At 38.7% G+C, this 24317-nt stretch overlaps 1 protein-coding gene across 4 annotated transcripts in view; it reads right to left on the minus strand.

Annotated features, from left to right (window-relative positions):
- LOC126856907 (protein CBFA2T2) overlaps positions 1-24317 on the minus strand; it is a 53978-nt gene that overhangs the window by 4750 nt on the left and 24911 nt on the right. For 3 of the 4 annotated variants that reach the window (XM_050605908.1, XM_050605907.1, XM_050605909.1), the window contains exons 2-5: positions 17486-17855; positions 7531-7949; positions 6255-6401; positions 991-1259 (exon numbers count right to left, since the gene is read on the minus strand). In XM_050605908.1, coding sequence (XP_050461865.1) covers positions 991-1259; positions 6255-6401; positions 7531-7949; positions 17486-17834 — 1184 coding nt within the window. In that variant the 5' untranslated portion in view covers positions 17835-17855. Of the gene's footprint in view, positions 1-990; positions 1260-6254; positions 6402-7530; positions 7950-8498; positions 8604-17485; positions 17856-24317 lie in introns of those variants that run through there. The other variant, XM_050605910.1, reaches the window with a different exon arrangement.

Genomic DNA, 24317 nt, shown 5'->3' on the forward strand with positions numbered 1-24317 from the left:
TTTGAATTTTTCCAGACAGTTTGCTTAAGTTTGTTTAGATTTATTTAAAATATATATTTTTCTTGAATCGCGAGTTTTCGGTCGCTTGAGATCGCTGAGATTTCTTGATTATGCGTGTTGGAACATTTTTGCGCGAGGCATCAATATCAACGAAATGTTGAACAGGAGGCAATTTCGCATTAATTGGTGCCTGATCGCGATAAATATCGGCAAGAAATGCAGGCCAGCAGCCAAGATTTTTCCGAAACGACCGGCACCATTTGCGGCTTGGCAAACGTAGTATGCGCGCGTGTACGCGCAGATGTGTGGTGTTCGTTATCGCGTGAATTATCGCTATGAGCCGACAAAGATTCCACGATTCATGCCGCGCGAGATGCAATTTGTGCGATAATATACGCACCCTCGTTGTGTCTCTTTCTCTCCGTCGATCGTGCGTGGAGAGAGAGAGAGAGGGAAAGAATTATTATGTTTGCGCTTTCAACAATCAATCCGCAGATATTATAATTAATATTATACCTTTACATTTTAATAGCTGAATTACTTGCATCGATCAAGAAGAATATATAAGATCTTTATATATTCCAATTTTATTTTTATGGTATGTATATATATATATATATGAAACATAAATTTATTTTGATAAACATAATTAAAAACATAACTTGAATTTTATACCTGACAATGAGACAAATATCTCTCAATTTAAATACTCTAATATTATAAAATCATGAACAATATACACATATATACTAAATCGTTAAAATTGCTTTTCGAATCAGTGTTCTCCAATTTTTCTTGGCCTGAACTTCATTTAATACGGTTTTTTATCAATCAACTCTCTCGTAATGAATTGGAAAGAGACAAAGTTTGATCGACCCATTCAAAAATCTATCGTCGCGACGTTCCAGTCTCCTTGAGATCCTTGACGATCGCGATCCACGTTTGAGAATCGATAGGGATGCACAAAAAATAACGCGTGTTCACACTTACGGGGTGTCGGAGGCGCGGCGCTTGGTCGTGTGAGCGCCGGAATAATGATGCAACGCGCCCGTGGCGTTGCTGCCGACCGCGTGCTGAATGGCACCGACGCCGGGATTAGAATTCGAGCGCATGGCGTAATGAGCGGAGCACTGATTACCGCCGCCGATTCCGTTCGCACCCCCGTGCTCGCCGAACACCTCGACGGACTCGCCGGACGGGACCAGTCCCACGGTCTCCAAAACGGCGGACTCGTTGGATCGAAGGAATTGCACGCAGCTCTGCGAATGTAAAAAAAGGATCGCGTTAATCCTTTCGCTATCATCATTTCAAATCGCTGCATTTATTCTGTAATATGCAAAGGGATGAAAATGTTTAGATTTACTTATTATCAATGATATATCTCTCAGAGTGTCAAAATTCTTTTCTAGAAAGGGGAATGATAATAAATTGTTAGAATGTTTGATTATAATAATTGATATATATATATCACATATAATATTTAAAAAATTATTAAATCCGTCATTAAAAATGCTATTATAAATGTTTTTCTATCATGAAAGAATATCACATATACACACACACACATACATATCCATGCACACGCGAATTATAATATTATATATTATAACTTTATAATTTTACATCAATTTTTTTTTTATAAGATTGTAATCTGTGAACTAGCAAAAAGTTGCAATACATTATAGAGAATGCTGAGAGGTATGTTAGATTCTTTTCAGTCCTGAAACTGATTGGTTCGTCTGATTGCATCGGTTTCGACTTTTAATATTCGTTTCACTGCTTTCTTTATCGCCGTTCCCGCCACTCGCGCACATCTAGTCGAAGTTTCTCGTCGAGCCCCTTATTCCGCCGTACCCTCTCTTGCCCCCAATACTCAGAAGTCGGCATGGCAGGGTGGGATTTATCGCTTCTAATTCAATATCGGTACCTTCTGTACCGCCTCCCGTACTCCCCTCGCCATCTCTTGTTCCCTTCCTTTCAAGCTCTTTCGTTTTCACGACTTGCAATTAACGATCATCGATCGGGGGTCCAGGTACACGCGTACGATGACCACTTGTGCAGCGTGTGTGAAAATATTCGCGAACAGCACTTGGCCGATCCTAAACGTTCCCACTTGAAAACTGACGAGATCCTTGAAAGAGAGACACTTTTATGCGCGAATAAAACAATTAAATAAGTCAGATCTTTTCTAAATATATGTATACGTCAGTAACTAATATAAAATATATTCTGATCCTTCTATTTTTTATGCTGATATTTTATATATTACTCACTGATATTTTAATAATAAAACCGATTAAAAATTTGTTACCTGATAACGTAAAAATCTCGATAATATACATTTATTACGTGATATGTCAGTTCTTCGTTGAAAATATCAACTCATCAAAAACATGCTAATATAAACTCTTACTTCTCTCGCGTTGATTTTTAAGAAATACACATGTCGCAAAAAAATTTCTAGGATTTATATAACGCAAGTTTCACGATCCGGGAAAACCGGAAAACCAAGTCGTCGTGCTCCGCCTTGCGATTTCCGATCTTCACGCGCACCTTCATCGCGCCAGCAGAAATGTAAATGCTCGCTATTAATTTGCAATTCGTTATACTTCACCGAGAGCTCTCTGTCGCCCGGCGCGTCTCACTCTTTCCGTTTCACTCGCCTTCGAGACGGGCAACAGCTGCGGACAGTAACGTTAGCGGAAGGATCCTATTACTCCCTCCAGCCCGAATTTCGCGGTGTCGCAGAAATTAAAGTCGCAATGCGATGCGGTATCAATTTAGCGAAAATAATAACGAGCTTACTCCTTTATATCGGAATTCGCGAAGCCGTTCAGTTTTAATAATTCCAATATATTAGCAGAGAATTTTTTCAGAATTCTACGCCTTAAAGATTAATCATCATTACTTGTCATTCGATTATTTCATTTCTTTTAAATTGTTTTACTTTTGTATATTTCTAAAATATTTTCTTTGTTATCTTTATTCTTTTGTGTATCTCTCATAATACAAAAATATTCCATATCTCCCTCTTTCCTGATTTTATGCGCTGCGTATGTGAAGTCCCAAAAATTTCGTTTCGCAAATACTCTTAGTTTTAATATTCCATAGAAATGTATGTATGTGTATATCCGTAGAAAACGCATAAAGAAGCGCTAACGCACATTTCTTTTAACGTTAATTCCCCGTGAATTCGCATAAAAGTTACCGCCCGATATAAAATACGTGTTGCATGTCTTTGCTTTTCATTTTTTTTTTTCACGCAGATTAATAATTACGAGATATACCGGATATTCAAACCAGCCGATGCGTACATGGATGGCCAAAGTAGACCGGATTAAATCGTACATCCACGGATTTAACGAGGAAAATTGCATGCAAGGGATAATTTTAAGGAGAGATTATATACATTACAGACGAACAGTTCCGAGCTCTCCGGTATAATTCTCTGAAATGCAGCGTTATTTAATCGGTTCTTCCCCGAGCAATTCTTTCCACCAAAGCCTAAATTATTTCATTAAAAAAGAGTGGATTTATAATCACGTAACTTTTCGCAATCTTTTTACTTAACGCGTAGAAAATATTTGATAAACGAAGAATCAATAAAACTATATATATATATATATATATATATATATATATATATATATATATATATGCATTTCTTCCCGCTATTAGCAAAAAATTAAATACAGTTTGCTTAATACAGGATCATACATAATATCGCGTCTATCAAATTCTGTATCTCGTGTGCATGTATTGTAATGTATCTTCTACTGCGAGAGATTCAGGAGGCAAAAATCATAGAGCTTTTTCCCGAGTCGCTCGACTCGTTCCGAACCGTTCATCCATCTTGGAACAGACTGGCGTGCTCCCACCGACGATCGGAAAGTAGCCTGGGAAAATAAAACAACCCGCCAGCCGGCCAACCTTGCCTCTGTTGATTTTACGCGGGTCCTCCCGCGTTTCTGCGTCACGCTCGTTATACGGAGAGTAGCCTGGATCTAATACGCAATTTCTCACGCAGATTCCATGGCCTATTGAAAATTAGTTTCTCCCTTAATGATCTACAATGAAATACAGTCACTTGTAATTGCTGCGTTATTCAACATTAAATTCTTTGAATTGAGGAAAATTGAAAAAGAATCGTTACTCTTAAACAATATTCGAATTTATATATTATAATAATATCTCGTATAATTCTGTAACATTGTTGCCTAACCGCATCACGGTCGCGTTAGTAAAAAATTGCAAAATCACAAAGAAATAAAGTGGCGAATACACTGGCACAGTCGCTGGTTTGGAAAATGAATTTTATAATCTGGGAAACTGGCATCTGATGTGCTAGCCGCTTAGAGCTCGGTTTAAAATTTAACTAATGAATAATTAACCAATGCTTTTCCGTACAAGATGCAAATCCAAGCATTATGCTACAGTGACATTTAAAAAATATATTGTTTTCATGTAACAATAGAAATGAAAACATTCATTTAACAAATAATGGCGTTAATAATCAAAGTCTACAAAGACTTGGATACAAATTTATTCCACTTTTATTATAATTTATATTATTTATATTATTTTTTATGTTACTACATTTTATATTATTTATATTATTATTTTGGTTACACAATATATTTATTATTTATTAAGAATAATTTCTACTTTCCAAACTATTAATGAAATAAAAAGACTTTTTACTTTTCTTCGAACATTTGGAAGGGAGGAAAATAAAAGCGCACTGCTATGCGAAATAACATATAATGACAACTCGTCCATTATCTTGAACGGCATACTTTGTGTGTTCCCGCATACAAGCAACAATGTCATAGTGAAGCAAACACGTGAAAGGATTCGGGATTGCGCCTGCATTCGCCCAAGCGCAGTAGTGCATACAAATTTATGGGCCGACGCGCGACCCAAGTAAAAGAGAGAGAGAGAGAGAGAGAGAGAGATCAGACACGCGCGGCATCTTCGGGAGAACGTGGACCAGTCCCTGCATAACAAACACTGCTCGTACAGTGATCTTCTCTTCGAGATTCCCCCGTGCATTCCGCGGCGGATCTCTAGAGAATCGGCCACGTGTGCAATGTCATCGATCTGTCAACAGCGGCATTCCGTCCCGCATAATGTCCCGCGGGATTCGTCTCCCTTTTTTGTCGTGATATTCATCAGAGAGCGCAATAAAAACACTGCTAACACTGCTAAAAACACTATCCTTAATTAAACGCGTGATTGCAAAACAAAATTGCCGCGTGTTCTGCAAAGTGCATGCAATAGTTATAAATAAATAATAAATTTTTTTGTACTAATTGTAAATGCAACCGCTAGCAAATTATTCGATTTTTTTTTAACAGAAAAAAATCCTAAAATGTCACAAAAGTATTTATTTAAACAATGATAGAGATAAATTGTGCGAGATATATATGTGAAAAGTATTTACATGTGTAATTATATGTCAAAAACATTTGTTAATTTTAATTATTTGATGACGGTTATAAAAGAATTAAAATATGTAATTTTGTTCTGATTTGTACATAAACGATTTATTCTGACTGTGACAGACTCTGGTCGCAAGATAGATAGGAATTTTTGCGGTGCAGAGAATGCACGTCTTCATGCATCGTTACGCGCTGCACCGCGATGCACACAAGTGCAGTGATTTATGATCGTTGTAATGGTTCCAATAAAGCGTCAGGTTGCTCAAAGATCAGGCGTCTCTGTTTCTCTCATTACACTCTTGTGACATTTTGCCGAATGTAGGAAAAAACTTGTCCAGATAAATAAAATGAATTGATAACAATATTGATAGCAGTTGTTTCAATTATAAGTAAAACACTGTAAAATATGACTGATGAATGAAAAGAATCAGTTAGTGCTTGGCTAATTTTTTGATCTTACTGTCATAATCAGTAAAATATAGAAGTAAGACAAAGAAGCAAAGTGTATGAGTGTTGTCACTAAAAGTCAGTGAGTATTGAAATCTTGTCATTGCTTTAATCAATGACATTCTCACCGAGCCGATTTAAAAAAAAAAATATTCTTTTCTCTTACGACTTGCAATACACCAATATTAATCAAAACTTTATAAAGGCGTGGACTCTTTCGAAATAAACCCTCAAGACAAAACTCGATGTACTACAAGATAAATTGGAAAAAATGATAAAAATATTATTATATTTGCAAAGAAGACTCGATATATCATATTACAGCATGGATTCATTTCAAAATAAACATGCAAAAATTTATTTTACCTGGTTATTCGCTCGGGCCGCGTTGCTCAGATCCCTCTGTAGAGAAGGTAAAGTGTGCTTAAGGTACGGCAAGACGAAACTTCTGAGCGGGAAGTTGGTCGCCTCCTGCAACGCCGAGTGAAACTCCTCGGCGGTCATGCTGCCGCTCTGAAAATTAACGGGACGATGAACGTTTAGTCGCCGCTTCGTGTAATTGAATCGTCGACAAAAAGATCGGTGGAGCGAAACCGGAACGCGTTTCCGGAACGAGTTGCGCGCGTGGCTTCGGTCGGATTTGGTTTTGCGTTTGTCACGTGCCGCGATCGTTTTACAGTTAAGCACAGTCACCAGATGTCACGTTTCCGCGACGTATGCACGCTCGGTACACACGACGACATTATGCATTATGTACGTATTTTGAATATTTACGAGCTGTTTAACGACAGTCGGCATCGATCAACTATGCTTTTTTTCTCATCTCGAGCCGCGTACAGATCGCCAAATCGTTATCTGATGCTTGTTAGTTGCAGTTGGATCTAAATTTTTCATTATCTTATCATTTTTTATCATCTTATTTTTATCATTGTCAGAATATGAAATTATGTAATTCAAATGTGTCCTTCCACAATTAAGAAATTATCGATTTCAAAATTTATTCCAATCAATTCTTCATTTATGAATAATAAATCACATATTATTACATTTTTATCATTGTTTTATAAAGAAAAATCTTATTTTCATTTTTTAATAACAAAATTATGTCCATTGCAGAGAGAGCCGGCAACATAACTGCAACACATTCTATAAATGCATCTGCACAAAATATGTTGATGCGTATCGCAAATTCTGCAGTTTCAGCACAGAAAATTCCGTCAGCTGGTACGCGTACGTTACTTATTGGTACTGAAAGAGTTTGTAACTTCGGTAAAATCTCGTGTACACCTGAGAGGATAGTTGACCAAATACCAGATGCCATGCGCGATAAGCCAACCGAGATTGCATCTGCAGAATATGAGCTAACGGTTCGCATCACATAACTTCATAGAGTGCGTATCTTAATAAAATTTATTGAAAAATTAATAAAAAATTAATTAAATTACTAAAAAAAAAAGTCGACATTTTCGCTGAGGAAATTATCTTCAAATTGATCGAAGAATCTGTTATTAAAAGAGCATCTACTGGTTTGAGACATTCTCTGATTACACATTGTAGCAAAATTAAAATTTCAAATAACTGCAAATGTTTTTCTTTTTTATATTTCAATTGTACTGGGCAAATAGAAGCATTATTCACCTACCAGAAGCGCGAGCACCAGCGCACGCACCGTGTCGCCTGTGTCCGTCGAGATATCGGTGGCGAATTGTACCAGAGTGCCCAGCAGCCTCTTGAGCTTGCCGTGTCCGGCGAAGATGCTGCTGACGCATCTGGATGCAGCACTGCCGGTACCGTTCGCCAGCGCGGGGCCATCGCTCTGATCGTCCGTCCTGGGCCCAGCATTGGCAGAACCGGACCCTTCCTCGAGCTCGGACTTGACTGATTGCGAAGGCAAAGGGCTGTCGTTGTCAGAAGATCTAGAGCAACCGCCTTTGTACTCCGACCGAGAACCGTTTGTTTGTTTCTGCTGGCCGAGCCTTTGGTGTTGCTGAGACGAGGGCGAGTGCGTCTCTGGTTGAACCACTTCCTCCCGCGAGGATTTCTCCCGTGAAACAGAGGATGCTGCAACAAGAATCAGGTTTTACATTCAAGTATATCTTTTATTCAGAGATAAATTCAATTAGCTCTCTATGTGAGAAAAAAATATATTTATCTTTAAATTATTGCGTTTAATTCTTTATATTCTTTAGACACTTGTCAGTTTAACATAAAATATGAATAAAGTATGTATATTAATTTTTTTTTATCATGAGAAATTTTCTAAACAATATATATATATAATAAAGAGAGAGAGAGATATATATATAAAAAAGAGCATACAAACTTTATCTGTTCAGATAAAAAAAAATACATAATAAAAATAAAATAAAATATAAATATATAACTGCTTAGATTTCTGATACGAAATATTCCCGATAAAATCTTTAAAAGTCTATCAATATAGATCTACATTATATTAAAAATCGTCATTGGATAATATTTTAATCGATACCAAAGATAAAACTATTTCATCGCGCGGTTCGAGATCCATGACACTAACGATAGGCTCGATAAAGTCGCAGACGAATTCGCGAGGAGCGCAGAAATATTATTTACACTTGGCACACATACACGCACATCTCGAAGCGGAATCGTACAAGGGCTCGGGAAGGCGCGGCAAACGTCGCACTTTACGTCTCATATCCGGGAACGTCGAGCGCGGTGCACGTGGAACGGGCAGCCGGCCGCACCGTGCACGCACTCTTCCGCGGAAATACGCGCGTACGCACACTGTGCGCACGTCGCATACCCGCGTGCGTACGTGCGTGCGTGCGTACGCCCGCGCGTGGATGCAACGGATAACATGCAATTACGGGCCGTGTCATCCGCGTTGTCTTGTTCCGCTGTGCGCGCGCGTAGCGCGTTATCTGCCGTGAAACGCCCGCGGCATGCGTGGCGAAAACGACGAGGGCATGCCGAGTATGCCGATAACGAAATGTTACAGACAGTAAACCCCCGTGGCGCATTTCGTGTAACGTCGATTAACAGTAACGAGATATTCTGCCACTCGCTGACGAGCTCCTTCGTCGCACCCGACTATCGCGATCGATCGATCGATCGATAGATTGTTGACAACTTATATGAATATTTATGCTCGAGTAAAAGAGAACCTTCTTTCACAAAACAGAAAGAATCCTAAATTCTAATTTGTCGAAGATTTCTTTATCCTTTTCTGTCCATTCATTAAATTGATTAAATACATCATGCGTTTAATTTATTTATTTATATATTTAATATTTATTTATATTTAATATATTTAGCCTTATATATTTCTTATATATGTTCAAATGATTTTTTTTATCCAAGAGAATATTTTATATAAAAATATTAAAATATGTAATATATACGCATATCAAAAAGTTATAGAAATATTGAAAATATTGGAAACAATATGAACAAAGTTGTTGTATTCAAAAAATAAAAATTTGTCAAACTACAATTAGTAAAAATTTCTATGCTGTTTGGAAACAATTACGATTCGTCAAATTTTTAAAAATATGCCAATATGATGCAATCGCAACACTAAAATTGTAATCAAAGAGAAGAGTATGACTATCATCATAATTTGCATGTCGAAGAATTTCTGACTTTCTGACCGCTATATACCTATACACGTGCGCCGTGGCTCGTTTATAATTAAAAAACTGCCGCAGGTATCCTATAAATGTACATTAAAACGCACATTGCGAGGCTAATACGTCGAAATACTGATACATTAATGCGCACACATATCGGTGTTATAATCGATTTATACGAAATATTTTAAATGGTATACAAAATTCTTATTAAGGCTCTTCATAAATTATAACACTTCTTGTAATCAATTATTATCTTATTATTAGATCAAGAACTGCATATCTCTCACAACTATCGTTAAAATAATTAATCCTCAGATTAAACAACGTGTAATGAGATGCCAAATTAATGCGAAACTCGAACTTTCCGCTAGAATAACGCACAAGAGAACCGTCAGATAAGACGGTCAATCTGTTGGCGGAAAGGTAGAAGAGACGGTCTCATTAAGCTAATGGAAGTGATCGCCACAAGGCATTTTTGCGTAGGTGCGTGTAAATACATAAAGTAGAGGTGTGTCTAAGGAAAGAGAGAGAGAGAGAGAGAGAGAGAGAAAGAGAGAGATAGCGCGGCAAATAGCGAGAGAAGGAGGAGGAGGAGGTCGACGCTACCGTGTCACTACCACCTGACGCCGGTAGCCAGTAGGTAATTACCTGTACCTGAACTCTCGACAAACTAAGCTGCCTCGGCTTACGCGATATGATGGGGAGCCTGAGTATACACAGACGCCTTCCGCCGCCTGCATATAAAGGGCGAGGTCGTGGTTACACAGGGCGTTGTCGTGATATCCCACGTGAAAAATCTCCTCCGATGGCTTCTAGTAACTGCCGGCAGGAAGATCGCGAATGGCGATTATACGTATACGGGATGGGCTCAAATGTTCTGGCTAGACTTTGATTTTATAGAAATTCTGAATAAAAAGTTTCCCTTAATTAGCACCTAAAAATCTCTGAAATCACGGTTATTTTATAGTTATGATTAGCTTAGCTAATTTTTAATGTTTATCTTGTTTGTTGAATATTTCACTAAAAATATTTTGTTTTTCTGCATTGTTTAAACCAATAGGAAGCATGAAAATGAAAATCAGAAAATGGAAAAAAATGAAATAAAAAGAAAATTAAACTTAATAAATATCATGGAAAAAATCAATAAAAATAAAAAATAAAAATCTTTTTCTTCCATAAAATTAAAATATTTTTTTTTTTTTGCTCAAATAGCATTATAAAGTATTTTTAAAATGAGTTTTTTTTTTAAACGGTACTTTTTGTTAAAAAACGTATACTTTCCCTGATATTTGTAAAAATGTATAAAATAGCCGTGATTTCAGACGTTTTTGGGCGCTAACTTTTTAAGGAAGTATTTTTCGATCCATGTTTATAGGAAACTTTATTCAGAATTAAATTTTCTATAAAATCTTAAAGCTTGACCGGAACGTTTGGGCCCACCCAGTACATATAATAGCATTTGAAAAATCAAAAAATAGAAAGATATAACCGTGAAGATATTGATAAGAATCAGCAATTTCGCCCTTTTACCAACTATCTTTCTCTCGCTCGTTTCTCGAAATTGTACGCGAGGAATATAAATCATTCTCACCGTGGGTTTAATAATAATTTGTCACGCGCTTCTTTCTGTTATCTATCCCGACGAATTAATTTGCTGGTTGATAAGCGAGCAGATAGGACAGTGTTTAATTACGATTTGTAAATTCACATCGTAACATTTGTAATAATATTATTCGATTGTAATACGCCATAAATGCGTGATAAATGTTGCCCGTTCTCCCCGCTGCTGTTTATACATTATCGATTTATTAACGTTGATACGTTGTTTTCCACGCGTGACAATTGGAAGTCAAAGTAAAACACACCAGACACAAATTTAATTAATTACTTATAAATTTAATTAGTTACTTCAAACGTTTCCTTTTTTTTAATGTTACATATCCGAAACGGGTTTTGGCAAATTTCATTTCGATATAATTTGTCCCGGTTTCGATTCAGAGAGATTAAATACAATCGAGTGAGCTGATAGAACGCGCGGTTGTCTCTCTAATGACTTTACGATACGAAATCGTTGCCATGCATCTCCGCGGTATTATGATGGCACGAATGCGGGTGCAAGCATCCATCCATTTTTGAATCGTGATGTCTCAATGCAATGGCGATTAAGTGGGCGTACAATGCGATGAAACAGAGATTAATTATTCTCGGTACGAGAAAATTCGATTTTATCTCTTTCTCCCCTTCCTTTCTCTTTCTCTCTCTCTCTATCCTCTCAGAGCCTTCCCCAGTTCGCAAATTTTGTATCGACAGCATATCCCAAATAAAATTATTACAATTATGCAAAAGGCGCAAATCGCATGCAAATAATACATAAACAATGCATATGTAAATAGATTATAATGAAGTAATTAACAAACGTGATTATTGTCATACCGCCATATTATTCCATTATTGTGGCGATGAAAATAACTGTAGTATCATGTGTCTGCGATGTGATTATCATATGTTAGAATCTTCTAATAATTAAAAATGCTTAAAAAAAAAAAAAAGATCGACAAAATGTCAGAATCAGATGTACGGCTTAGATAGACAGCTTAGATATACGCGCAGATCTCACAGGTACACGCAGGTGCAAATGCAGACAAATATTGTCAACATTTTTTATATCCAAGGTTAAAGACCGTCAACGTGCGCATATGCGCGAATGTTTAATCAGCGTCGAGCTGTGATTGCACGCGACTGTCACTCAACTCTGCCGCGATCTTGCCGCCGAGTTCCGTGACGTATGTACGATGCAACATTGTACATACGTCTTTCGCTGGTATCGCGCATACATATACAGACACACATATGTGCGCGCATACGTTTACTCGTGTGTACAAGAATCCCGGAGAGGAGATATCTAGCTCGGATGATGGTAATGGTACTGCCGCCGCCGTCGCTGCTGTTGCTGATGTTGCTATCCCTTCGGCCAGCTGTTACTTCCTACAGCGGTTCTCCGTCCTTCTCTCTCGCGCCCGTCGTCCCAAAGGCTTATCAGAAGAAACGGAACGCGGCGCTACTCTCCTTTGGCGATTTCGTTTGATCGTGACGAGCATCCGCGCCGCGTCCGATATTGCTGGATACTGTCTGCCATTCTTTATTGTAATAATAGAGGACGAAGAGGGGGTTCAAGTTAAAAGCCGACGATCCGGAGAAAATATAGCGATTAGAGAGCGCGGATAAAGTTGCGAAAAAAATATATGAAACATCGGGAATTAGAATCTTTACACCACGTATCGATTTTGTAAAAATTCGCCTAATGCAAAATTCATTTCTATCGTTCTCGAAATCAATATGATAAAAATACGATGATCGTTAGATTATGCCGTAGAATTTCAGGAGGGAAGGAGCGTGTGTAAAAAATTTCAGATAATCGCGCTCGCTATTTTTCTGCGGAGACCCGTTTGTCTTCGTGACGGCAGAAAATCAAAGTTTACCCATATGGGTTGGCCTTGCGGACCATATGCGCGTGCACACACACATATGTGCACAACTCGATGCCACGTCGCAGTCCTCCGATGCCGCGAGCGAACTTTCTTTGAATGTTCTATTCACAAAGATATCCTCGATATCGTCTACATATTTGGGCAATATATAAGTGTATCTATAAATCTGTGTATCAGAAAATTATTAGAACTTGTAATAAGATCGATGCCTGTCGGTTATCATCAAAATTTTTCCTGTCTTCTTTATGCGGCGCTTTTAACGCTAATGGTCTCATTTTTATTTTTGTCTGACAGATATCAAATTCGCATTCAACATTACAGAAAACATTAAATTTGAGTTATATGGAATATATATTTACAATCGCCCTTAATACATCAAATTTCTCTCTCACGCGTCGAATTGTTTCTTACAGAAACTCCTCGTTTCACGCGGTACATTTCACGGCCAGATATCCCGCAAGCCACGAAGAAGTTCGCCGCAAACTATTACGTCAATCAACCGCTCCTTCCCCGAATTACTTTCGGCACACTGTTACTGACCTAAGTATCCGCGCAATTAGCCGTAATACATATTAGCGGCGAGTCATATTATTTAGTAAAATTTTTATCATTTCATAGAGCTGTAAGATTTTTACAAGATTCTTTATGAAATGTATCAAAAAACCAAAAATCAAAAAAAAAAAAAATTAGTCAAAATTCTGAAAACATGTAAATTGCAAATTTTATAAAGAAACCTTAAACTTTCATGTCTGTCCATGACATTTTTTTATCAAATAATCCGTGCAAGATGATGTCAAAAGCTATAATTTATTATTAATATCAATTCGCGTTTAAATGTCACGTCTTCACCCAAATGTCAGTTTGACAATTATTTTATTCGGAGAGATCGCCGACAAAAAAAAATTACGCGCGACCACTAATCGCAGCTCCTTCGAAAGTACAATCGAAATTAGCATCCCGGATTTACGCACCCGAGGCCGAGTAAGCAAGTTTTCGCGTAGGGGCAAGGTGGTCTCCGCGGGCGACGTTCGACGGGAGCGCGCGAAGAGGAGCGAGATCGATAAAGCACACGTGCTCCACGGCGGCTGAGAGTCCCTGGCTGGAAGTAAGTACGGTGGGACTCAGCTGTCGCCTCCTAATTGCCGGGACAATGCAACAGATGGCTTTGATCGCAATCCCTACCCTCCCCCCCCCTCCCCATTTTCCCACTCTCCACCCGTTCTCTCACCTCCTTTCTCTCTCTCTCTTTCGCACTCTGTACCGCGATCTCCTCTTTCTTCCGCCGTTTTTCTCGCATCCTTCCTCCCGCGAATTTCCTCCTCATTGATTCGATCCGACGTCACGCGACTCCATGTGTTCGATTTCATCTCGCAAACTAAGAAAATCAAGATTTTATTCCGATTTTGTTCTAATCTGATTGCTTGCACGCTTGACAGTTGACACGTTTTTTTTTTTTTTTTTTTTTTTCTTAAAGTCAAATGAACGAAAAATAACTAAAATTCTCTTATAAATTCGAATCTTTTTCTGTGATTTCGCTTTCCCATAAATGTTAACACTAATCACACGACTCCCCTAAATACAAAATTATATGTATAAAGAGATACAAGATTAAGCAAAGCTTGATTAATTTTAATTTTATCCTTTATGGGAATCGCAGTCATAAAGAGAACCTTGTTAAACGTTCTAGTTAATTCAAACTAATTGTGTTTGTAGAGAAATGACTCTGCGGGCCAAATTATATTTTCATTATTATTCCAAAAGAACGTGTCAAGCATAATTAGCGGAATATCGTCTCAACAGAGAGAGGGGATTAACCAGCTATTCGTTAATATATTTACTCTAACGATATTTCGAACCGGCAGTGTCGCGGTAATATATTCCCCGTCTAGTATTACGGGTCCTCCAGTTTTATGAAAGTCGCGCGGAGAAGAAGGAGAGAAGAGGAGGAGAAGGAAAGAGGAGGAGGAAATCGCGCATACGCCGGGGACGGGCACCAGATCGTAAGCCGTATCCGGTAGGTATACGTAGATAGGTCGGTACACGCGGTGTGCGGGCCGACTATCGCGAAATACACCTCGAAGCGAAGCGCCGCGCCGGGGATGCCCCGGTACGGCGCGGCGGATATGATATCAGCCCCGAGCAGAATCCCGGTGGAAGTGTTGGACGTGCCTTATCGCGTCTGGACCAGGCAGTCAGGCGGCGCACGAACCTAACCGACACACACCGGGCCAGCCAACCAAGTTGACTGACTGCTCGCAGGAGTTTCGCCATCATCCCCCACGGAGCATCCGCCCCTCCCCCCCTCTCTCTCTCTCTCTCTCTCTCTCTCTCTCTCTCTCTCTCGCGATCGCGATCGCATTGTACGCGTGTGTTTGTTGCATCTATGAAGCGTGTAGAATTCTGCGATACGTGCAGAACATTAATTAACGAGTCATCAACCGCGTAAATTTTTCGATTAACATAAAATTGATTTTTTTGTCCAAAAAATTATTATGATACATTAGAAGCTTTCTCCTTGCATTTATAGAAAAAAATTTCATCAGTCACTTCGGTAATAATTTTCAGCAGGGTTGCATCAACAAAAATTGATCGATTCTAGGATAAATAGAGAGAGAAGGAAAGAGAGAAAGAGAGGAAGAGAGAGAGAGAGAGAGAGAGCCCGCGCTCGGACGAAATGACGGGGCTTTGATGTGCGGAAGGGGCTTTTTTCCCGAGCCTCGGTTCTCAAGTTAGCTGCGGGCTCGCCGCCCGTCTAGATAACCGGCTCGAGCTGAATGTACGATTCGAGTGCGAAGAGCGAGCGCGCGTGGACTCGATATACGGGTACCGTCATGCAATATTCCGAACTAATGTACGACGCGCCCACAGCGTGGGCTCTCGCGCGGACATCGAGGCGAGCTCGTTCCTTTTAATTTTCAGTTTCGAGGATCGGGGTCAACTTTCGACGCCGCACCGAAAGGGCGAATCAGAATCACAGACGTATTAAAAGTATTTTTTTTTTTAAATAATTTTTAATCTGCGTGTGCAGGAGAGGGTCTTATATTATACAATTTTTTTTAAACCAGAGAATAGCAAATTGCTGAAGAAAAATGATTATAAAGTTGGCATGCGTGCGTTCGTGCTGAACATGATTTACGTCAATCCAGTCTGTAAAGCGTTTATACGCAGTTTTATATATTTTAATTAAAACTTCATTAACGTTTATTATTCTTTTTTTTGTTACTTGTGTATGAATTTTAATTAAAAACTTAATTTTCGTTAGTAAATTCTAAAAGATTGGTTGTCACATGGCATAATCTTGACTGTGGCAAGTGACAGATTGTAAGCGACAGCTTGACAGCTGACAGCTGCGCGCTAAACGGTGAAATCCGCATTAAGTTAACAGAAAAAGCGTACATGTATAATGTCCCGTGTGAGAGAGAGACGCGAATCTGAAATTAGATAAACTGCACTTACCGCACCTGTGCGCCTATACGTTATCGACGTGCTCTCGAGCGAGAATCGTCGATATATATCTCGAATTAACAGAATAGCGTCCCGTGCTATTCAGCTGGGCTCTACCGAGTGTTTTGTTTGTTTGTGTTTTTTTTTTGTTTTTCTTTTTACGGGCATGCGATAGATCAGATAGACTAGAGTGTGATCACGTTGTAAATTTTTAAACGACACGTGTCACTCCACCCCGACGAGTTATTACAACATATTGCCGACTGGGATGGAAGTGAAGGAGGTATTAACAACTCTGAACGTCACATATTCGTTGCAACGAGATACTTCGAATAATTGATTAGGTCGAATTATAATTAAACATGATGCAATAACAACCATCGCTCGCGTTGATAGCGGCCGTTAAAATTTCTATTGCGATTTCCATATTTTTGCGCTTTTTAATGCGACGAAGAGAATTTTCTGCAATAACATCTATCCGCGACAATAACAACTTTTCTGATGCATCTACGTGCCTCGTGAGTCCCTATACTTAATTTTGCAACGCCATGTCAAGAGTCTGCCGATATTTCCACGTACATTTTGCAAAGCATGACATTACAGACTATGAGGCTAGACCGCGCAGAGAAATCAATAGATCAATACAAATTGATATTTACACTTTTGGCAAACAGACTAACATGCTCGATCGAACATTCCCCAAGAAAGTTAGAAATATTCTTCTAAGAAAAATCTCGATAGCTTCGACTACAAGTTTCTAAAAAAACATGAATCGTTCCACAAAGCAGAAAAAAAATTATTCTTAATATTATATTTAAAAAAAATCAACATATATATATATATATATATATATATATATATATAATGTATAAATATATATAATATAATCAATAATATTATTAATTGTAATCAGATCAATGATATCTTTTCAAAGATGCGTATGGAAAATACATTTGTTTCGATTAATTCATCATTGTTTCTCCGCATCACGCGATCGATAATTTTTTTTTTCAGCGAGACACATATAAGAGAAGAAATATATACTCACCCTTATTCTTCGCCTTGAGATCGAGGTCGACCGGAAAAGAATCGACGGTATTGGGGACGGTCGTCGGCGGATGACAGATAATACCGGAAGATTGCGGGGCGGGGATGGCGGCGGTAACGACTGTAGTAACCGTCGACGGTGAATTCGCGGTAGTGATGCCGTTGGTGTTGGTGACGGTCGTGGTGATCGCCGTCGCGGCCGAGACGGTGGGCGTCGCGACGGCCGTTGACGACGGCGAGGATTGCTGGTAGCCGCAGCATTCCTTTGTCTCTTCCTTAACCTTGACCTTGTGGAGGACCGCCGTCGTCGTCGTCGTCGTCGTTGTTGCCGCTCCGCCCTCCACTTTCATGCTCGCCGGCCGTTTTCTCACCTGCGGGCGATGATATTGATTAAATTCTCTTAAATGATTTCCATGAGAAAACTCTGTAATAACTATCTCAGTAATGATGATAAATAGCTCGTCCGAAAAATTTGAAAAAAGTAAAAAGAGATAGATAGATGCACATTTTATTGAACGTGATCTAGGATCCCTTTTAAGCAAAATTAAAATCATATATGAGAATGTACAAATAATAATCACGCAAAGAAGAATAGTGAGAAGAAAGAAAAAAAGAAAATTTACAATACAATGAAATACGAAATAAAGATAAACTTACACAGGCCTACATTTTAATTAATTAGTTTACATAAAAAATCAAATATCTAAGATTTAAACAGTTCAAATGACTGAGATTTAAGAAGAAGAAAAAAGAAAATGAATAATGTCCTATAATTGAATGCTTTTCTCATCCCCTTTCTCTCTTTCCCTTTATTTCTTCTCTTTAAGAAGGAAATACACAAGAATCTTCGCACGCATCACCAAAATATTAAAATTGAATATTAACATTTTTCTTCTACCTACTGCGGGATGTCTCCGCGAGAACGTGCACCTGCTATCAACCACGTCAGGCCCGACACGACGCGGGGAAAAACGAGCAACGAGAGACCCCGGGACACCCATATGCACGTCATCGCGCGCACGATTCATATTTGATTGATTCCATTTCATGAGAGCGTCGCGCCGGCCGCATGTTTCGTCTACGTGCCCGGCGAGACGGGATCGTCGCCGCGCATACCGATGGTCGTTTTAATGGAATGTGCAAACGGATGTTTTACAAACCAACAAAGATCCGTCATCGGAGCGAGCGCGGGAATTATTGGGGCAACCGCGAACGCTGCCATCCATAACTAATCACGCCGCCGATCATTTTCGCGCCGCGCTCGGCGCACTCGACCTGTATGGTCGACAAATATCATCGACCATATCATCTCCACAAAGTGTTTTCCTCTCGGAATGCAACTAATATATACAAATAATTTTTCATTTATAAATTTATTAAGCGCAATTAATTTTTTGTATAAACATTTGATTAACCGACATTTTTATCATTTGGCTTTAACATTGACATTTGACGTTTGACATTTCTTTTTTTTTAAAGTTTGAAATTTAAAGTTAAATCAAAATTCCATTAATGAGAGAAAACCAATTTAAAGTAGATACGTAATATCTAAATCTTCTGTATAATAATGTAATAATTTTATTAAAATTGCAGAGAAAAATCTCAAATTAATTTTATCTCAGTTTTACAAATATATGTTACATTCTTTATATTTATGAAAATTATTGAAATTTTTGTAACGCACAAAAATATTAAATAAACAGAAGATTAAATATACAATAATACTTTTTAAGAACCGAATGAAATAAATGCATAAATGTCTAATCGATTTTTTTGACACGAATAAACATTAATTTCGCAAAGCAAATAATTAATATCAGTAATTATAGTAAAAAGATTGATATTCTGTTAAAATACAAGGCATTAAAAAAGCTGACGTTTGTCATCAAAATATTTTCTTTTCAAATCAATAGTCTAATAATTGATTTTCAAAAACAACGTAATGTACGGGTACCCGCGAACCCGTATGTATCGAGTACCCGGATATTCCGAGCTTTATTTTACATCCAAATGCTGCTCTTCGTATGTCTAGAGCAATCTTTCTTACCACCGGAACAAGTTGCAAACAGCGTCGTAAACATTATGAAGATTTACACATCGGCCTAACAGGTGGTATTCGCATTGCAAAATGCGTCGCGTAAACGTCTTGCGTTTTGTACGCAACAACGCGCGTATTTAACTTCCTTTCTCGGCCTTTCTACGCTCTCGCGCTTCCTCTTCTTTATCGCGTGCTTACGCTGCAAGATCTCGTTTCATATTTATTACGATAATCGCATCGCCGAGACTTTTACGAGAGCGCCAACAGCTATGTCCGGCATTAAAAGTAACCGAACATGCTCGTGATTTTTTTTTTTTTTTCACAATTCCGCAGAAATAAATGTAATGTATAAATAAATTATCCCGCGAATTATCGTAATTTTACATCTTGCTAAATTATTGTTGTGTACTTTGCATACGAGATGGATTTTTTATTAATGAGAGAATCTCCTGATACGCGAAAATATGACTTTAATATTTTTATTTCATTTTTATATACTAAGTATTAATCTTAAATTAAATCCGAAATAGTTATAGCATATAGTTATCTCTTTAAGATTTTACTTATTTAATATTGCATACAAAAGGCAGTTCATTAATTTCGCACAGATTAAATTCTGCACGTGAATCTTAAATAAGGCTAATGTATTTCTTACGCGCATAATAATATTATACACCAAATGCAATTATTATTCTCAGCAAAGTCACATGCATCGCTTCTACTGCATTGTGCCATTTGGTGACCGAAGACAAAAACATGTCAGCGGAAACAGCATGTAACGAAATTGATGCCCATTGAAGGAAATAATCATAACGAACAATTCTCCTTCACCGGACAGCACCATTTTTGCTGACTCTATACTTGATTATAGTAATCGATTTTTGTCTCTTACACGCGGCTCACTCCGCGTACATACACAAAAATCGGTTTATTTTTTGCCAGAAAAAAACATTTATGAATAGAGAAGACCTTTCACTGCTTAATCGATAGATTTTAAATAAACTAAAAAAATTAGAAAAAAGGAAAATTATTTATATAATATCCAATCTCTCGATATATTTAATCGATGAAAGTAAACTGGCAAAAAAATATAGAATCGACTAGATTCATGCAATTGTGTCTCTAATTTATGAAAAAAAAAAAGTTAGAGAGATATAGAAGATCTTCGATCGAGCGAGATTTGTAATCGCGTTTGTACGAATCCGATTTGGGGCCGATTTGCATGAGCTCTGCGATATTTTCGATTCGACGCGGGCAAAATTACACGTTGGGGAAAATTAAATGGCACGAATGCGGAAACGCGAGTAATCTTTAAGATCCACGTGGCGCACCACACCGCGCCGTTCCTACCGGATGGAATTTTATTTTATTGACGCGCGCGCACACACACACACACACACACACATATATACACAGCTGTGGCAGCAGGCTGCCTTCGGTGCCACATGGTCCCGTTATTAACGTGAAATGCAAACGAGCCCTTCGCTGCGTCCAAGAAACGGCCGCTCGGATGACTCGCTATAATTTTTCGCGCGAAATTGCCGTCGCCAAATGCCATCGAGTTTTAACGTGCTCGTAATTGCACCTGCAAATTCGACGCGAGTCTTCGTTCGATTTCCGGCGAATCGCCGAACGATAGGGTCTACGCTGGTAATAATTATTCCTATCGCATTCCGTTTAATTAAGATGAGCCAGAACGAACTTACTCGCTCATAGCACGATTAATTAAGATGAGCTCATAATTTTTATGTCGACAGAGAGAGAGAGAGAATAATTAATCGAATCATTCAATAGTTGTTATTAAAAAATATCTATGTAATGATGGATTTTATCAAGCCTCGAGGCGATCTTTCATAAAATGATTCTTATTATAAGGAAAATCTCTAAATTAAAATTTTTTTTTTTTTATTTAGCACGCAATTATAACGCGACTTAAAACGATCAACGAATCATCATCGTTAATTACTAAACTATTTGCGGAGAAATCATTGGAAATGTCCTGCTCTGATTACCGTCAGGGTAATAAAAGCGTCAACAGCCCATATTCTGGTCACGTAACAACGCTCTCCGATTCTTCTACGGTCGTTCATCAATCAAACCACCCTCCTGTATTTCGTGCGAACGATGGAAAAAGGTTGCGCTACGCAGTTTCGGCGAATTTACGCACGACACAATCTGCGGTCGCGAACGTGTCGATCTTTATTGTGACAGATGGTCGCAATAATTTTAATTGCCGCTTTCTTCTTGTTTGTACAGTTGTCCGCGAAACCGTTTCGCCACACATGCGCGAGTGTTTGCAGTATTTGCGATCTCCCGTTACTCTCCCATAAGAGACGCGCTATAATCTTGACGAATAGAATCCGCCTCCCTCTTAATTAATTAAGAGAATTAACCCTACTTAACAGTAGCCTAGATATTTTAATTATGACGTCATGTGAACACACTAAATTAATAATAAGGATTATTATATATTATATAATCTTGTTTAAAATTGATCTGTTATATATTATGCATGTAATTGGTGATGTAACGCAATAAAAAAAATGATGTTAAAATATAATTTTGCATGTTTTCAAAAAAAAAAGGAAAAAAATTTTATAAAATAATTGAATTTGTTAAAACTCGGAGCAAATGAGAAACATTTGTTGCACGATCAAGCAATGAAAAAAAATTAATACAAATCTTAAAAGATCGCGCGATTAATTCGATTGCGAGATTTTCCAAAGCCGTGCGCTTTGAAACATAAAACATAAAAGCTACCTTTAACGCGCAGATGCATCGCTCGCTTAATTGCCTGGTTCAACGCTGCAAATAATTTGATTTTTGCCATTTGTTTGTGTAAAAGGGTATTTATTTTTCCTTCATTTATATCGCCGTCATGCAGCTGTCTGTTACACAAGATGCAGTTAGATGCGAAATGTAATTGAAAGTCGGTTATTACAAAGTTTACATCGCAATATAATGCTGACCCACGCGCGGATTCAATCGATTGTACTTATAAAACAATATTTTTCAATATTAACGTTTAAATATTTTTTATATAAAAAAATGATTAAATCTCCTTCGGTGATTGGATTCTTGATTCATTTGAAAATAAATCACAACGAGATCGTTTGACGTTAAAGCAGCAGGCTCACGATTCAAGCGCGCATCCACGCCGCGAGTATTTTCGCAGATGCAGTCAGTTTTCGCGTGGCGCGATGTTGAGAGAGAACGCTATTAACTCGGATGTCACCTGCGATCGATCGTCACCATCGTGAGAGGAGAGCCTGTCCTCCTCCTCCTCCTCCTCCCTCTACCTCTCTTCATCCCCGTCGCGTCGTTAAGGTGAGCTTTGGCCCCCGACTTGCCGGAGATGCGCGTCTCTCTCTCTCTCTCTCTCTCTCTGTCTCTCTCCGGCAATTCGTTAAGACGCTTAGTTAAGCAAACAAGAACGGTGCCGCTACGCGAAGTGATATACGTGCCGCGGCAGAAAATCCGCGGCTCTCCCGCACGTAATTGCGCGCAGCTGTGGTTACACGCGCGGATCTAAAAGCTTCCCCTCTCGCGCGATACTCGCGAATTGTTGCATTAGGGCGCGATCCTCGTCGAGGATCGACGATGCCCGACTCTCGCCGACCTTTTTTCCGTTTCTTGTTGCCGTCATGTCGATGAAAGGGGAGGGGAGGAGGTGAATCGCAAATATATGTATAATGTCGGCGCACCAAATTAATTTTATTAATTATACTTGCAATTGATGTAATTATAAACGGCGTTTATTGTCGCGAATAATATTACCTAACAACCTGATGGTGGGCCGAATTTAATTGATTATATTTATTATTATAATTGCAACGGCAACAAGCGAGGGAGCACTCCCCCCTTCTTCTCATCCCTACAGATATTTTCCACAATTCTCCGAATCGTTTCGCGATTTTCGAAATAAAGTGGAAGATTCACTGAAGGATGACTCTATCAAACGTTTCGCCAAATTCGCTCCACTTTCAACGGCGGCGCAAGAAAGAAGAAAAACGTTATATACCGAACAGCGCAGCCGGTGGATAAAAAGCTGCATTGATGAAAGAGAGACTGAGAGAGAGAGAGATATAAATATAGAGATAGATAGATTTAGTCTGTTTTAGTCAAGAGAGAAAAAGGACTATCAAAGAGAGGAATCGTTTACTGAGATGATCTATATCGATTGTCCTCTCTTTTGCTTTATTCTATCGGATTTTTAGAAGCGATTTAAATATTTAAAAGATTCGCTATTATTTTCATTCATATCACGTGTACGATTTTCAGATCACATGGAAATCGTATAAAAAATTAATTCGCAAACAATACCATAAAGCTAATATAATAATAAGTAAATCAAACAATACAGGGGAAGAAAGAGAGAGAGAGAGAGAGAGAGAATACTCTATTTCAATTTATAAAAACATCCACGCAAAGGAGAAAGAGAGATGCAAAAAACAGAAGAGAAAAAGTCTGAGCACAGACGAATAATCGTGGATCGATCGCGGCCCGCGCTTTTGAAGGAAACGACTTTGGCGTCTCTCGCGGCCGAGACTCGGGCTTATGTTTATACATATGTCGCGCACATGGTACGGTGCTCCCCTCCCCCTCCCCCCGAATAGGAGGAGCGAGGGGGTGGAGAGAGAGATAGACGTACTCTCTGTCTCTCTCTGAAATTTCCAATATTAGAACGGCCAAGCGCGAGAGGCAGGCCAGATGTCTACCCGTACTGACTGTCGAGAGCGCGGGCGCGCGACGTGCGTTTAGCATGGTTTCATTACAAAAATGTCACGCACAGAGC

This window comes from Cataglyphis hispanica, chromosome 20, assembly GCF_021464435.1.
Source record: "Cataglyphis hispanica isolate Lineage 1 chromosome 20, ULB_Chis1_1.0, whole genome shotgun sequence".
NCBI classification, from domain to species: Eukaryota; Metazoa; Arthropoda; class Insecta; order Hymenoptera; family Formicidae; genus Cataglyphis; species Cataglyphis hispanica.